Below are 15542 nucleotides of genomic sequence, written 5' to 3'. Positions count from 1 at the left end.
GAGAGGAAGAGGAGCGGGGGTTATAGCGCTGCAGGCTTCAGGCTCACCTCTGTGTATCCTCTTTCTATCCCGTCCTGCCCCGGCTTATTCTGTGTCAGAGAGTGCCAGATAGTTCTCTACCAGGGACATGCTGGGCCCCTGATTCAGCCCGGGAAAAAGAGTTGTAGAGGCCCTCATTGCACGCTATAGAGAGAGATCTCTCTCTATAGCGCTGCTGCTACTCAAAGATTTGCCATTTCAGATCATGACAAGTGGGCCAATTACAGGAGTTATATTTCGTCATTGTCGGGTGGAAACCTTGTATGTCCAAAACCATTTTAAAAATGATTTAAACTAGTGAAAACAGCCGATCTACAAGCACACTGCATCGCGAGGCGTTGTGTGCTTTTAGATCTGCTGTTTTCACTACTTTTGTGCAATGGCCTTTTATGATGAAGCAGTGCTTTGCTTTGCGAAAAAAATTATAAATTTGAAACTTGGAGATATGAGGTTTCTGCCCGACAGTGACGATTTACTTGGTTGGCTGCCCAGCCCCCAAAATGGAACGAAGGCCGACATTTTATTTTAATTTCCTTCCTAATGGCCGGCCTGGACTGGCCGGGAATGAACCGGACGTTCGGGAGTTGTCCCGCTTTTCCCAATGGCCAGCACGTCCCTGTAACCGAAGCTCTTATCTCAGCATGCATATTCCAGACGTGGAGGATATTGTTGTGGACGATAAGGCCCTCCCAACCCTCCCCCGTTCAACCACGAGAACTTGACCCCTCGGCCCGTTGCACTTTTACGTAAGCCGAAGTTAAGCTCCAGCTGACGCGCATCAAACGAGGGGGGCAGACGCGGCGCGGCTACATATAAACCTTTGAAAGATGGAGTGAGATGTGCGTGCCTCCTCGCTAGGTCACGTCTGAAGGTCCCTTGAACTGCGACTCTGGTGTTTATGGGCTGAGTGATGGCTGCGGGGATAATGATGAGATAACCTTCCGGGATGTTGCGAGCCGGTGAAGGGAACGCCAGAGGGCGGGCAGACAGACGTTTTTTTGTTTCTTTTTTAACATGAGCTCCGGAGGTACGAGGAGGACGTGGACACTTTGATATTGATGATATGGTGGAAAAGCACTGACGCCTTGTAAAAAACGTGTTATTGCAGGAAGGGCTCAGGGGGGGATAGGCCGGGTGATAGGGTGACAAGCAACCACGCCCCTTTGGCGTTTGCTCAGTTCCAAGCTACAAGGCTCGAGACCAGTAATAGACAGTATACGGTACATCTTTGATATCGGAGTGAGTTTTCGGGAGTCTTTGATATTTCAGATGAGATAAGTAGGCAGGCGAACAGGCTCTACCTGAGCACCGGGCATTGCATTACTGCCCTCTCATTAATCAACAGACACCTTGTCTACCTCGACCCCCGCCTCCACCACCCGTTTCTCCTCCCCTCTCCCTTTCACCCTCTCTGCACAGTGTCTCCCCGCTGTCTGACTGACAGTGGCTTTGCCGGGGTTTGCGCGTATTTGTGTTTAGAGTCGGCCCGCGCTGATCAAAGCCCGTAAATGGAGACTTAATGAGAGGGATCTGAGATCAATGGGATGAGAAGGAAAGAGAGAAAGAGAGAGGGAGAGTGGTGTAAATGTAGAGGGAAACGGAGAGCTGGAGGAGAGGGGTGAGGAACACTTACGTCTTATTATCAATTATCAGTGTTAATGCCTGTTGCATGTATATCAAAGGGAGGGTAGTTTAGCCTGCTGAGATTTGGTACCTGCCTTTAAGAGTTAATTCAATCGCCTTGTTTGAAGTTCAAAGGCATTAAACGCCCTGCACGCTGAAGCTGTTGAATTTGAGGCTAAAGAAAGAGATGAGAGAAATGGATGATGACTAGCAGTGCTACTTGTTCATGCCGATAATCGACGGGAAGCCAGTCATTATTGAGACATGAACTGCTTCAGGGTGATAGAGAAGGACCCCTCCGCTTCCGCTATCCCTTGCCTTGCATAAACAGGGGGAGTGTGCAACGCTTGATGAAACTGCTCTCTGCACGTTGGTCGTGTGAATGCACTGCCCTGTCTCATGCACGCGAAAGGAGAAATCCTGCAAATTGCAGTAATTGCTGTACCCCCAAATGCTATTTGGGTGCGTATGAGTGTGGAAGAGGGGAAATAAATGGACAAAGCGATCAAAGGAAGCGAGTCTTGCTTGACGTAGCCTGGAGAAACGAGAGGTGGTGGTGGTGGGGGGGGGGGGGGTTAGAGAATTGAGAGGGAAGGTGAGTGGAGAGAGAAGGAGGGAGGCAGACAGGTAGAACCTAACATCAAACACTTGATCACTCACTGCCAGTTACAACTTGCCTGGCCCTTGCTTTTTCTCGGTGCTACCAACCAGCACTGTAGAGTGTGTAGACCCACATCAAACTCTCTCTCTCTCTCTCTCTATCTCAAACATGCATGTTTGCCTTTAGAGCCTTTGGTTTATTTTCCTAAACCTCTATACCAGGGGTCTTCAACTTTTTCAGGCCAGGGACCCCTTAGTTGAGAGAGAGATTTCTATCACACAAAGATTTGGAGGACCCCCTGTAGTAACTCTGGGGACCCCCTAGGGGTCCCGGACCCCCTGTTGAACACCCCAGCTCTATACGTTTTTCAAGTGATTATGATGCATTTACCATGGCATGCTCCCCACTTCATTCTAAACCTTCTTGATAAAGGGGAGATCGGTGCCTGTTTTTTTCCCCCCTTTGCCTTGGAACATCATTTGTCCTCTCAGCGTGTCTCCAGAAACGATCAGCAGGCCATAAAAAACGTACAGCTTTATAGCAGGAACATCCTCCTTGGATGAGTTACAAAGAAATTGAACCTGTCCATAAAGATGTTGGACGCCAGGGAGATGCAGAAAGACAGAGATCGGTGGGGCTATAAACTTCTGGGGTGCTGGAGCCAGACTAGAGAGTGGACTGTCTCTCGTTGATCACAAAAATAAAACGCAAGCCTGGTCCAAGTCACACCTCCAAATGCATATATGGTATACGCTTGTATTTAACCACGTCATATGGCCAATGACGCAGATCTACAAGCTCATAACATGCGTTGTGAGCTTGTAGGTCTGCTATTTGCGTTGCACTATACACCGGCATACGATGACTATGAATTAAGCACACAGCCCTAAGCTGCTTTTGAGAATTATTGGCAATAACGACATGCCCAATATGGTGACGCCAGAGTTAACCACTCAAACCCCAGCATCCGTATTGTGGGGAAAGCTTTCGCAGGAAATAGCCCATCGACAAGCTTACAACACGTCGCAACAGAAAAGACCCTAACCCTGTAGCATAGAGCCCTGAGGGACTCCGACGAAAAAGTGTTAATGCTAGTATCTGCTGAGTGGCTTGACTGCCATTAAACCATGAGCTATGTCAATGGCCTCCTACTGCAACTGAAATGCAGATAAATAAGTAGGTTATTTAACTCAAAATACAGTTCAGTAGGCATTGGTATGACCTGGAGGTCCCCTGCCAGGTCATACCAAAGACCCTGAAAAATGGGCACTCAGCATCAAGGGTTGGATTGTGGGTAAGTCCCTGTGACATACTAGCGCCATGTCCAGGGTGTGTACTTTTTGTACATCAAGCTGCCTCACGCTACAGAAGATAGGCTCCTAGCTGCCCTATGGGCCTCATGGCTCGCCAAGGCTTATTTACTACTTACTATTTCATAGGCTTCCTACTGCAGCTGCAATGTAGATAAATAAATAAGTTATTAAACTCAAAATACAACCTAGTTGTCCAAGCCAAAGATATCGAGTAATTTCATTCCTCATGAGTCTTAACTTGTGGCGATCAAGAGTCATGGCACCACTCTTCGTGACACGAGGTCAGCTCCAGTTTGACTGTGACTCAAAATCAACCGTTCTGTTATCCAGCCCTGCATTTTACTTTCATCACCATTAGCTCATGCCTCACAGGCTGCAGCTGTGAGCATTAGCAAAAGAAACAAGGGCTGATCAAACACACACCAGTGTGTAGGAGTCGGGCAGGCACACACACACACACACACACACACACACACACACACACACGCTCACAAATATGCACACGCGCTTACGCACTTGCACACACACATACACACACGCTTTATGGCCGACTGCCTGACTTTAGTAGTAAATGAAGAGGTGCTGGCTGACATGTACACATGTGACTGCGTACATACACATCCACAGTCGTCTCACGCATGCACGCACATACACAAACGGCAACACGCATCCTCAGGGAGTGTCGATGCGGGGCGGGGGCGGGCCCCCCCTTCTTTTTTTTCTCCAAACCCCAGACGTTTTCTGGTGAGTGTCCAATCCATAAAAGAGCAGGTCAGGTCAGCCCCTGGTGATGAACAGCTATAGCTGATGTATTAGATAAGCCTGTAACTCCACTAGAAGTTACGGAGCTCCAGTTTATCCCCGGGTTTTGACGTTTTCGTTTGATGCATCTGTTGCTCTGAGAAGCATCAGGCCCGACCGGCCCCCCTTGCTGCTCAAAAAACGAGCGTCGTATCAATCTTTTTGCCTCCCTGACGTTCCCCAGCCCCTGTCCTCAGGTTCTCCTATATAGCTTGTGTGTGTGTTGGTCTTGGCCAGGGCCGTGTGTGTGTGTGTGTGTGTTTAGCGTGGCTCCTGCAGAGCCGTCCAGTTTGAAACAATGTCCAGGGGAGGCGAGCAGAGCTCCGGCGGTGTTGGCCTCGGAGCAGAGGGACCTGCCTCTTTATGCGCACACCGAGGACCCTCATATCCAACATCTCTGTGTGAATATCGGGTTCCTCCGCTCCGCCCTCCTCCTTCCTTCTTCGCAAGCCATCCCTGGATCGCCTCCGCACATTATACTGTTTTGCGAGAGGACCTTTCTCGGAGGAGGAGGAGGAGGAGGAGAGATCAGAGGCAGGGCAGCTATAGAGGCCATCAATCCCCGCCACCGCGGCCTAACAGATATTCGTCGGTGCAGAGATTGACTGCCTCTTGTCATGCATGAGAGCAGAGCGGGTTGCTGGGCGTTCATAAATTGAGTGTGAGTTGAAAGATTCAATACTCACAGCTCCGAGAGCAGGTGCAGCCTGTGGAAGGCTCTGGGCTGGAGCTCACTGATGTTGTTCATGCTCAAATCGCTGGAGAGGCAAAGAGAGAGAGAGGGAGGGAGGGAGAGAGAGAGGGAGGGAGAGAGAGAGGGTGGGAAGAACATCAGCGTTAGAACATCAATCAGTGTATAAATGTTGAAAAGAAAAGAGCGTGGTCTTTGAAGCTTCCCCGAAACAAGTGATATTACATCTGATTAGAAATCATTTTTCTCGTGGGGTGACCAGTCAACACGAATAGGGAGTACGGAAGGGGTTTTTGGGGGGGAGGGGGGGGGGGGCTTAGGTATATATAAGAACTGGAGGCTGGGGAAGAGAGGTGGAGGGGAGAATGGAACGGGAGACAGAGAATAGAATTTTCCCCAATGAATCATTGTTGGGCAGCTGTAATTTCCTCCTCATCCCACTGATTCCTTCTCTTTTCCAGATGTGTCTCCCCTACCTTCACTCAGATCTGACCTCCAATCTCTCCTCTCCATATCTGTCTCTCTCTGACTTTTTCTCTCTCTCTGTCTCACAATCATTCTCTCTCTCTCTCTCTCTCTCTCTCTCTCTCTCTCTCTCAGGTTTCTCAGGGGACCATCTACTTTGCTCTTTGTTCAGGGCTATAACATAGACACACTCCATTTCTTTCTGCCTCTCTGGCACAGACTCTGACATGAGAGGGTGTGTGGAGGGCTTGAGTGTTGACACAGCTGGGCTGCTGCGGTCATAGGGAGAGGTGCAGGATGCACCACACACACACACTGGCATGGACAGATAGACACACATGCGCGCGTACATGCACACACACACACACACGCACTCTGCCTTTTAACGTTTGTAATATGTGTCAGCCTTGAAGAAAACATATCTGACCTCATGGCCCCAGTCATGTAAGGTCAACTCTTTGATAAACAGAATGAAAGCGAGGAGGTGTTACCTCATCCCCGTCTTTACTTTCAAAGCCTTCGCCATCCAAGATTTCATCTTAAAGGGCTAAGGTTTTCTGTGTGTGCGTGTGCGTGTGTGTGCATGTGCGTGTGTGTGTGTGTGTGTGTGTGTGTGTGTGTGTGTGCGTGCGTGCGTGTGTGCGTTCGTTCGTGTGTGCGTGCTCACAAATGTGTGCGCAAATGGTTCCGTATGTATATTATACTCATCGTATGCGTACGCCTGTGAGAGCATGATCTGCATGCGTGAGTATGTGTGTTTGTTGTCTAAGTGTGTGTGTGTGTGTGCGTGTGTGTGTGTGTGTGTGTGTGTGTGTGTGTGTGTGTGTGTGTGTGTCAATGACACTAACCATTGCTCATAAAGCCAGACCACCGGGCTAGCGAGTGTAAACTGTGGTCTCAGAAGCCCTTCTCAGTCGGGAGTTTTGACACACTGGCTGTTTGTTTGTCGAGCCAGCCTGGCTGAGCGGAGGGCTCTGGATGGATGGCTCTGTTCCCCCGTCAGACACTTATCTACACTCTAGACTATAAAGAGCCCCCTGCTTTGATGGGGGGTAATTTGGAAAAAGAAACACTTATACATGACAAGAACCTCGATTCCACACAAACCCAGGAAACCATGATGGTGGAAGACGAGGGAACATGTCATGTTTAGGCAGCGCTGTGGGGAGCGCGCGGCTCCAGCCGTACGGGGGGAGTACACAAGGACACACCAGGGACGTGCAGAGAATGTTTGAGAGGCAGGGGCTGACATTTCTAAAGGGCCTTTTGGTGAAAATATTGAAAATAGCAGACCTCCAGAGGTGGAGGTCGGCTATTTTCAGTACTTGATATACCACACAAAACTAAGCATAAAAAAGGCAATACTGGAGATGTGGCGTACAGCATGGATTTCTACACAGTGAGGGCAATTCTTTGTAACATAAGATGCTGCATTCATGTTCAGGAGAGTTTGGACAAGGCAATTCTCTTGAATGCTGCCTTCAGGTATGGCATGGAAAGAGGGGGCGTTTGCATTTCTTTCACCATAGTGAAAATGGCATTCATGGTCTGGAGAGGGCACTTTTTACAGACTGTTAAAAGGGAAGGGGCTCAAGCCCCCTTTCATGTCTATATGCGCACGTGCCTGAGACACACTGTTATAACGAGCAGGGTGGGGGGGCTTGGGTGGTGTCCAACTGTCAGTGCTTTTACACACAGGGAAACCCTTTCCGGGGGAAGACAGGGAGGAGGTTCCTTGTCTGCCCGTGTGCCTCCTCTCCTCTCCTCCCTGTCTTCTTACTCCCGCACCCCGGGAGGGAGCACACAGTGGGAGAGCCTGTCAGGTCTGTCAGCCCACGTCCAGGAGATGTGCTCTATTACAGTGGTTCTCAACCTGTGGGTCGACTCGGGACCCAGATGTTTTGCTAAATGTTAACACAGTAAACAGACCAACATACAGTATAAGTGTATAATACAGGGTATCTGCACATTTCTAAAGTGACAATGTAAGGACTTTGAAGACCTTTTTAGTACCGAAATTGTGAAAATAGCATGCTCTACATGCTGTAGATCATGTAGATCGTCTATTTTCACAGTGGAATAGATCGAGTCAAACTATGGCAACTCCTACAATTCCAAATGCTTGTGCTGGGTGAGGGGTCCCCAGTTCAAATATGATTATTTTGGGGTCGTGGCCTGAAAAGGTTGAGAACCATTGTATTAGCACAAGACTTGTGAGAGAGTAGTTTTTTTTTATCATTATGTGCCCATTGTCGCTGTTGAGCAGAAACATCCCATCTCCATATTTTAACCCAGGGGTCTTCACAGTTTTCAGGCCAAGGACCCTTAGTTGAGTGCGAGAGAGGAAGCAGGGACCCCCACAAGCTTGTCATAGATTCCATATGGTTTCATCGTTTGACAGCACAATCATCAGTGGATTTTTCAATTTGTGTTTTCAGATATTTAACCACTTGAGCCTTGTAGATCTGCTATTTTTGGCTACAGTTATCAGAATATGGACACTAGGGTACAAGTTAATATCAAAAGGACTGGAAGATTTGGAGGACTCCCTGTAGTAACTCTGAGGACCCCTTAGGGGTCCCGGACCCCCTGTTGAACACCCCTGTTTTAACCTATTGAGTTTGTTTGTAAATAGAGGCCCTAACTACAGCGTCACACAAAAGCATCCAAAGTAGCAGATGCACAGGCTCCAAACGTGTTTTGAGGTTGTGGATCTGCTACTTTTGCTACCTTCGGATTTGAATCCTGCAAAGTCACAATTTTGGACGTACAGTATGAGGTTTCCCATCAGAGACGATATGCCAACAGACTGACGTTAAACGTATTGGAGCCTTCATTCACTTGGACTTCACGTGATGAAACGTTTGCAGCTGCCATGAAACCACTCTCTTAAATTTTTTGTTTTTTAATCGGTCCACCCCAGTGGTTTGTTCCAGACTTTGTTTGAGGGCATACTATAATCCAGTGTTTCTCAAACTTTCAAATTTCATTGTCTCCCCTTTACTCTGACAAGTGTACAAATGGAACCAAATGGACCCGTTAGGATCCATTTGGTTCCATGTGTACCCTGTCAGAGTTACATACTTGTAAAGGGTCAATTTAGACCCCCATAAAGGAACCCACAGAGTCCCTGGAATCCACTTTGAGAACCACTGCAATAATCTATGATCCGCGGCTATTCGTGTGGCCTGTGCATACGCCAGTGCATAATGCCTATCAGATACGCTACTTTGAAAGGTTCATGAGGGCATACTCATTTTTTTTTATGTCTTCACAGCATACTGCGTATTAGGGCATTCACGAATAGTGATTTTTAGTATTAGAATTATTCGACCTCAAAGTATTGGAATAGTCGAATATTCGACAGGACTTGCCAAACTGTCAAATATTAAGTAAGCAAGAGGCGAACATTGTGAAAATAGCCGATCTACATGCTCACAACGCCTCGCGTATCAAGGCGTTGTGAGCATGTAGATCTGCTATTTTCACAATATTTATCTTTGGAACCGAGTCACATTAAATGTAATACCTAAAATTCCAAGTGCTTGTCAGGGTGGGGGTCCCCTGTTCAAATATGTTTATTTTGGGGGTCATGGCCTAAAAAGGTTTGAGAACCCTTGGTATAGAGCATTAACAAATTCATCCACCAGGGGCATTCTTATGACTTCCTATCTAGCCAAGCTTTATAAACTATATATTTTTTAAAGAGAAAACAATAAGCAAATATTCGACTCCGGCGAACAACGTCGAATAGTGACTTTGATATTCGAATATTCGAATATTTGGTGAATGTCCTACTGCGTATACCCACGTGACAGGTAGAACACATCATGGTCCACCCTGTCTGTGTCTGTGCAGCTCTCTCTAGGGAATAAACGTGTGGATGGGTACAACTACCAGGCCATCAGTGAGTTTATAATGCAGTTTGCTTTTGCTTTAAAAAAAGTGAAGCGATGACAGGGTTACCATGGAGATGAGCTGAAAAAGTGCTGAGCCAGGGATCACATGGCTGTAGCGGGAACAGGAAAAACCAGCCGATTCCACTTGACATCACAATCTCCATGGACAGCTCGGTCCCACTTTGGGTCTGAGCAGGGGTGTCGCACCAAATTCTGGGCCCTGGGTACTTTAACTATTGAAAAATAGCAGATATACAAGCTTGTAGAGCTGCTATTTTTTAAAGATTGTGCAGTCTTTGAATAGTTACTATGAAAAGTTGAAAACCTCCACCGGCTGTCAGTCAGTCCCTCCGTCTGTCCGTCACGTCACACTTTTGGCCCTACTCTTATCTCCGGCACCGTTGCCCCTATCCATGCCAAACTTTGCACACACACTCCTTGGCTGGCAAACCACAACCTCCACCCTTGATTTCTCACATGCCCCTCTTCTAGCGCCACCATGAGGTTGCTAAGGCCAATTTGTGTATACATGCGTCCTGACGGTCGCTTATCTCCCGATTAGGGAGTCTTACTGGAATTTTGAACAGTCACAGAGAAAGCTATTTGAAGTGCTAAGAAACGCAGGCACTCGTCCACACACGCCGCCCAGCGAGCCATGTGGACACGGACATACTGTACGTACTACAGACGGGTTCTTTTGGTCCTGCTATCTGGTGCTGATTAGTGGAAACCGTAAACAAGCGTTGTGTGAAGTCCATAACACAGCCTGACTCAGGGCAGGATAAACACACAACGATGGAGACAGAGAGAGAGAGAAAGTGTTTAAAAATAAAGATGCACTATAATGAGTCATGCAGAAATAAGGCTGTCTGCAGCTCAAGTGGTTTAAAGTAACTAAGTACGTGTACTCACTGAGTACTGTGCCATATGGTTGAGCCGAGTCCCTCAGGGCTCTGGGCTAAGTGTCCTTTTCTTCTGTTTTCTGTTATTGTGGGGAAAGCTTTCTCAGGAAAATAGCCGATGGACGACAAGTTCGCAACGCGTTGCAGCGTGTGCTGCAGATCTGCTTTTTTTTTGTCAATAAAATTGTCTCAGTCGCGTGGAAAACTCATCGCGGGTGCGTAGCGTTGTTTCCGACGTCTCATCGCTCCGATGCCGTGATCGTCCGACTCTCCCCATTACTAACCCTATCTCTAACCCTAACCGCACGCTAGGGATGGGATCGCGATATTATCGTTTAGCGTGATCTAAAACACTCACGATAATCGTATCGTGAAGATTTAATTTATCGTGATATCGTCCTCCGTCATGCACTGGGATCAAATCACCTTTTATTTGCATATCCGGTACCACATAAACTCTATAATTCGTAAAAGGTACTTATAATATACAGTACGTGCTTCATACAGTCTTTTTTCACTTTATATCAAATGTCTTTTAAAAAAAGAAAATATTTGGCAAATGTTCCGCACCAGCATATGGATTTTGATTATCGCGATAATATCGTGAATCGCGATTTCTTTTGTCACAATAATCGTGATACGAAATGTTCATATCGTTCTATCCCTACCGCACGCGTAGCCACCTAGTCGGAGTAACGAGACGTGGGACTTTCATAATCCTCTGGCTTCTCGCCACGTTTCGAGCTTGCGGATCTGCTTTCATACTTTTGTGTGACGCTGTGGTATGATCGAGTAAAGGCGTTCATTTACAGGGTTGGGAGGAAAACAGTTAAAAGTTCAAATATCTGCCCCGACAGCAACCTGTTAGTGCTTCTCCCATCACCGGCTCAAGTGGCAAAAAATAGCTGATCGACGAGCTCGAAAACTGTCGATCTGCTATTTTGTGATACTTTTAGCGTGTACTCCTTCCTTCCATCACTGGCTCAGCTCCCCCAACAGGCTGGTCGGGGACCAGAGCAGAGCAGACGTACTCTGGTCTGCAGGCCAAGGCCTCCGCTGACAACCTGACGTATCGTTGGAACGGCCCTCCGCGCTTATGGCTTGTTTTTAAAATCAAATAACAGCTGTGGGCTTTTTTAAACCATGATAATTATGATTGATGACTACCATATGTGCATTGTGTCGGCGGAGCCGGTTCGGTCGGGCCCAGTGACGTGCAGATATTTTCAGCGCAAATAAACGGGCCCCGGGAAGAAAGAAAAAAATTGTAACGAAAAAAAGAGAAGTGAAGTTTCACAATTAGAATTGAGGTTTCTGGCACTTTTTTTCACAGGCACTTCTGGTGTGTGTGTGTGTGTGTGTGTGTGTGTGTGTGTGTGTGTGTGTGTGTGTGTGTGTGTGTGTGTGTGTGTGTGTGTGTGTGTGTGTGTGTGTGTGTGTGTGTGTGTGTTGTGTGTGAATGTCTTTGTATTTGTGTTGCTGTGTCCAAACCTGTGTGTGTTCTTTTGCATTCATGTATCTGCGTCCAAGTGTGTGCGCGTGCATGCGTGCGTGTGGTATAATATTTGTTCCATTTATGGGTGGCTGCGGTGTGTGTGGTGAGGTGCCTGTCCCTCATTTTCACACCCCTATTGTTTTGCAGTGAGGCTGCAGATGTGGTGGGCCACGCTCTCACCACATCACACACGGGAGCGGGAATGGGTGGGTGTGTGCGCGCGCACGCGCGTGCGTGTGTGTATGTGTGTGTGTGTGTACAGTCTGTTTCCAACTTGGGATATTCTAGATGGATGAGAGACAGTCAGGCAGACATACAGACAGACAGATGCAGACTGGTCCTTGAGGGGGTTCCAGGTGGTCCCCAGCTAAATAATGGAGAGTTGGTAACCAAATGGACCCTTATAGATCTTTAACTCTTTCGTCTTTAACACCAAGCTCCGTTTGGTCTACACAATTAGTCAATGTTTTATGAGAATTGTTATTTTGATCAACGTGTTGCCTGTTACAGTATCTCTTCTATGGTACCACATCAATACAGCCTGGAACTGTGGACAAAATCTTATCTAACAAGGACGACAGACTATCCTAAGCTTTGGGTCTGAGTGGCTAAATCTCATCAAATAGTGGTACGTGGCTCAAATGCCGAATAAATAATGGACTACCTTGACATAACACTTGTTATGAAAAGGGTTGAACTGAAAACCACTGAAGTAGAGCATTCAGGAAAAATCACACACAGTGTGAAGTGAGCGGTGCTATTTATCGAGTTCATTTCATCAAGTATTCCGCTAGCCAATCACAGCGCATCCTGCTAAGCTTGGCCAATGGGACCCTGGAGTACAACAAACTTTGAGCCCGGACTTTTTTTAACAAGTTTTTCCCCCCGGTTTTTGACCGGGCAACAAACTTTGAGCCGTTTGTGCCAGGATGTACAGTAGGCCATATGTAGGCCTGATATAGCCGTGCTTTACTTAAGCATCGGACATTTTTGAACAGGTTTTCCCCTTGGTTTTTGACAGGACAAAGCCAGATGTTGGAGCTATAGAGGGTATGTGCAATTGTGCATGCATAAAGTGAGTGGCAAATCGAGTGGCAAAGTGAGTTGCAAAGTGAGTTTAATGTTGTTTAACGTTGATTATTGCAATCAGATAGGACTTTTCTGTTAGGATGTACAGTTACTACAGTATGGGCTGTCAAGGTCAGAAAGAGTTTTTTGCCACTCAGTAGGCGTTCCAGCATAACTTCCGGGTATGATGATGATGTAACACGCATACCCTCTATATTTCCTGTTCCAGGAGGACTGCTCAATTTTTTTTTTATATTGTCGTTGTCGGGTGGAAACCTTGTATGTCCAAAAGGTTCCTTTTTATTAGTAATTTAAAAAAATGTAAGATAGTGAAAATAGCCGATCTACAAGCACACAACGCCTCGCATCACTACTTTTGTGTACTTTTGCATGATGAAGTAGGGCTTTCATTTCTAAAAATACACATATGAAACTTGGAGATACGAGGTTTCTGCCCGACAGTGACGATATGGAGATAAAAGGTTTCTGCCCCGACGGCAGCAGCGTCAAGCTCGTAGATCGGCCATAATAACCATTCGTCAGACAGAATAATGGCTATTATTGCCCAAAGCACATCCATCCATCCATCCATCCATCCCGCGCTATCTCGGGCCATCGTGGCGTCATGTGAACGACCCAGCAGCCCCCCCTCCCCCTCCCCCCGGGGGTGGTGGTGGAGGGGTGGGGACGACGACACCGCATCACATCTCTCACCCGGGCAGAGGCACCAACCGGGGGCCGCCTGGTCCCCCTCAGATCTCTCTGTGTGCCGCTGACTGACGGCCTAAAGACCCCCGAGCCGTCTCAGATCTGTGTGGGATCTATTAGGCCACTGAGGGACGCAGACATGGGGGAACCCGTGTACATCCCTCAGCGAGCACGCTCGCACTGAGCCGCCGCTTAACTGCTGTCCCTTTTATCCGTCCCTTCCTCCCTCCCACATTCTCTCTCTCTCTCGTTCTTTCTCTCTTTCATTATTGTCTCTTCGTCTCTCCCTCTCGTCCTCTCTCTCTCCCTCTCTGAACGTCCTGTGGTACTGTATTATGGACAGAGTAAAATGGCAGTATAATCTCTTCTTCTTCTTCTTCTTCTTCTTCCTCATTCCCCTGGAGAAGAATTAGAGTTTTGTGTGCGTGCTTGTCATCCTGTGTGTTTATGCACAGTTGCGTGTGTGTGTGTGTGTGTGTGTGTGTGTGTGTGTGTGTGTGTGTGTGTGTGTGTGTGTGTGTGTGTGTGTGTGTGTGTGTGTGTGTGTGTGTGTGTGTGTGTGTGTGTGTGTGTGTGTGTGTGTGTGTGTGTGTGTGTGTGTGAACTCGGAGGCAGAGCGTTTGCAGCAAAGAAGAGAAAAGATATTAACAGATTTTTTTTTTCTCCACACTTTCTGTGTAGAATGTTTTGTCGAAGCGCGCAGCTTCGTGACACATTTCCAGCTTGTGGATCTGCTATTTTTGATACTTTTGTCAAGTTTTGTGTGACGCTGTAGTGTGATCAAGTATAGGTTGTCAATTTACGAGACAAAAAACATAAAGGTAGATTTCTGTCCGACAGCGACAATATGCACAAAACGTCTCAAACACAATCTGCTCTGACTCATCACTCTGACTGACCCATGGGGGTCAGGGGACCCCCAGGGAGTCCTTGAGGGTGTTCCAGGGGGTCCACAGCTGCAGTGGATGATTAATGGTCATGAAAACCTTACGGATCTATAACTTAAAGGGGAAAACCACCCATTTCCAACATTGAACCAGGTCATAATGTATGAAATATGATTGGTGTCAAATGAGAGTTTGTGGCCTATAAGCATAATTGTGGAGTCGGGTGGAAACCTTACTGTGTCCAAAACTGTTACTTTTCAGGATTTAAATTCAAAAACAGCAAAAAGTAGCAGATCTACAAGCTCAAAAAGCGGCACCACGCCACACGTTTTGAGCTTAGGATGCTTTTGTGCAACGCTGTAGTATGATCAAGAAGGACATTAATTTACAAAACATAAATAAACACAAAAAGTTAGAATATTGAGATAAGAGGTTTCTGCTCGACATGCAACGACATCAAACTGAGGGTCTGTAAAACTGAAAAGGTTGAGAATCACTGAACTAGACATTCCATTCTTCTGATAGTATGAGAGTGTGTGTGTGTGTGTGTGTGTGTGTGTGTGTGTGTGCGTGCGTGCGTGCACATTTGGGCGCGAGTGCGTGTCTCGGAGAGCGCTTGTGGAAGGCAAAAGTGTTCGATATTTGACTCCTTTTTAAGGGCTGATATGGTTACCATAGTGATGAGCTCGTCTTATGTGTGTGTGTGTGTGGGGGGGGGTAGGCATGTAGAACAGAGGTACCTTTCCATTCATTAAGCCTGGCCTTGAACCATACCGCCCCTCCTCCCCCCTCTCTCTCTGTCTCTCTTTTTCCTTCAATCTGTCTCTCTTTTTTCTTGTTCTCTTTTTGCTTTCAACTGGAGCGTGGCATTACACAGTCCCGTAGTTACAATATGTGATTCATCATATCCTTCCCCGCCGACACCAGAACTAGCGATGTGTATGCTATCACCTTCTGTGATCAAAGGCAAGTCTGTGTGGGTGTGGGTGTGAATGTGCCCCTAGCCCCATTGTAGCAGATTCTCAAACCGAGGGACGTTTTCGACAAGGG

The 15542-nt window shown here is 47.2% G+C and overlaps 1 protein-coding gene across 1 annotated transcript in view; it reads right to left on the bottom strand.

Annotated features, from left to right (window-relative positions):
- The window catches only part of lgr6 (leucine-rich repeat containing G protein-coupled receptor 6), a gene marked incomplete at both ends in the record, with an annotated part of 77295 nt that overhangs the window by 38173 nt on the left and 23580 nt on the right, over positions 1-15542 (bottom strand). The window contains one exon of the mRNA XM_080732699.1: positions 5064-5135. Within this exon, the coding sequence (XP_080588825.1) occupies positions 5064-5135 (72 nt within the window). The remainder of the gene's footprint in view (positions 1-5063; positions 5136-15542) is intronic.

The sequence above is a fragment of the Nannobrachium achirus genome (assembly GCF_963921795.1).
Source record: "Nannobrachium achirus genome assembly, chromosome: 9".
Taxonomy (NCBI): Eukaryota; Metazoa; Chordata; class Actinopteri; order Myctophiformes; family Myctophidae; genus Nannobrachium; species Nannobrachium achirus.
The sequence above is the reverse complement of the archived record's forward strand: the minus strand, read 5'-3'. Positions and strand labels throughout refer to the sequence as shown.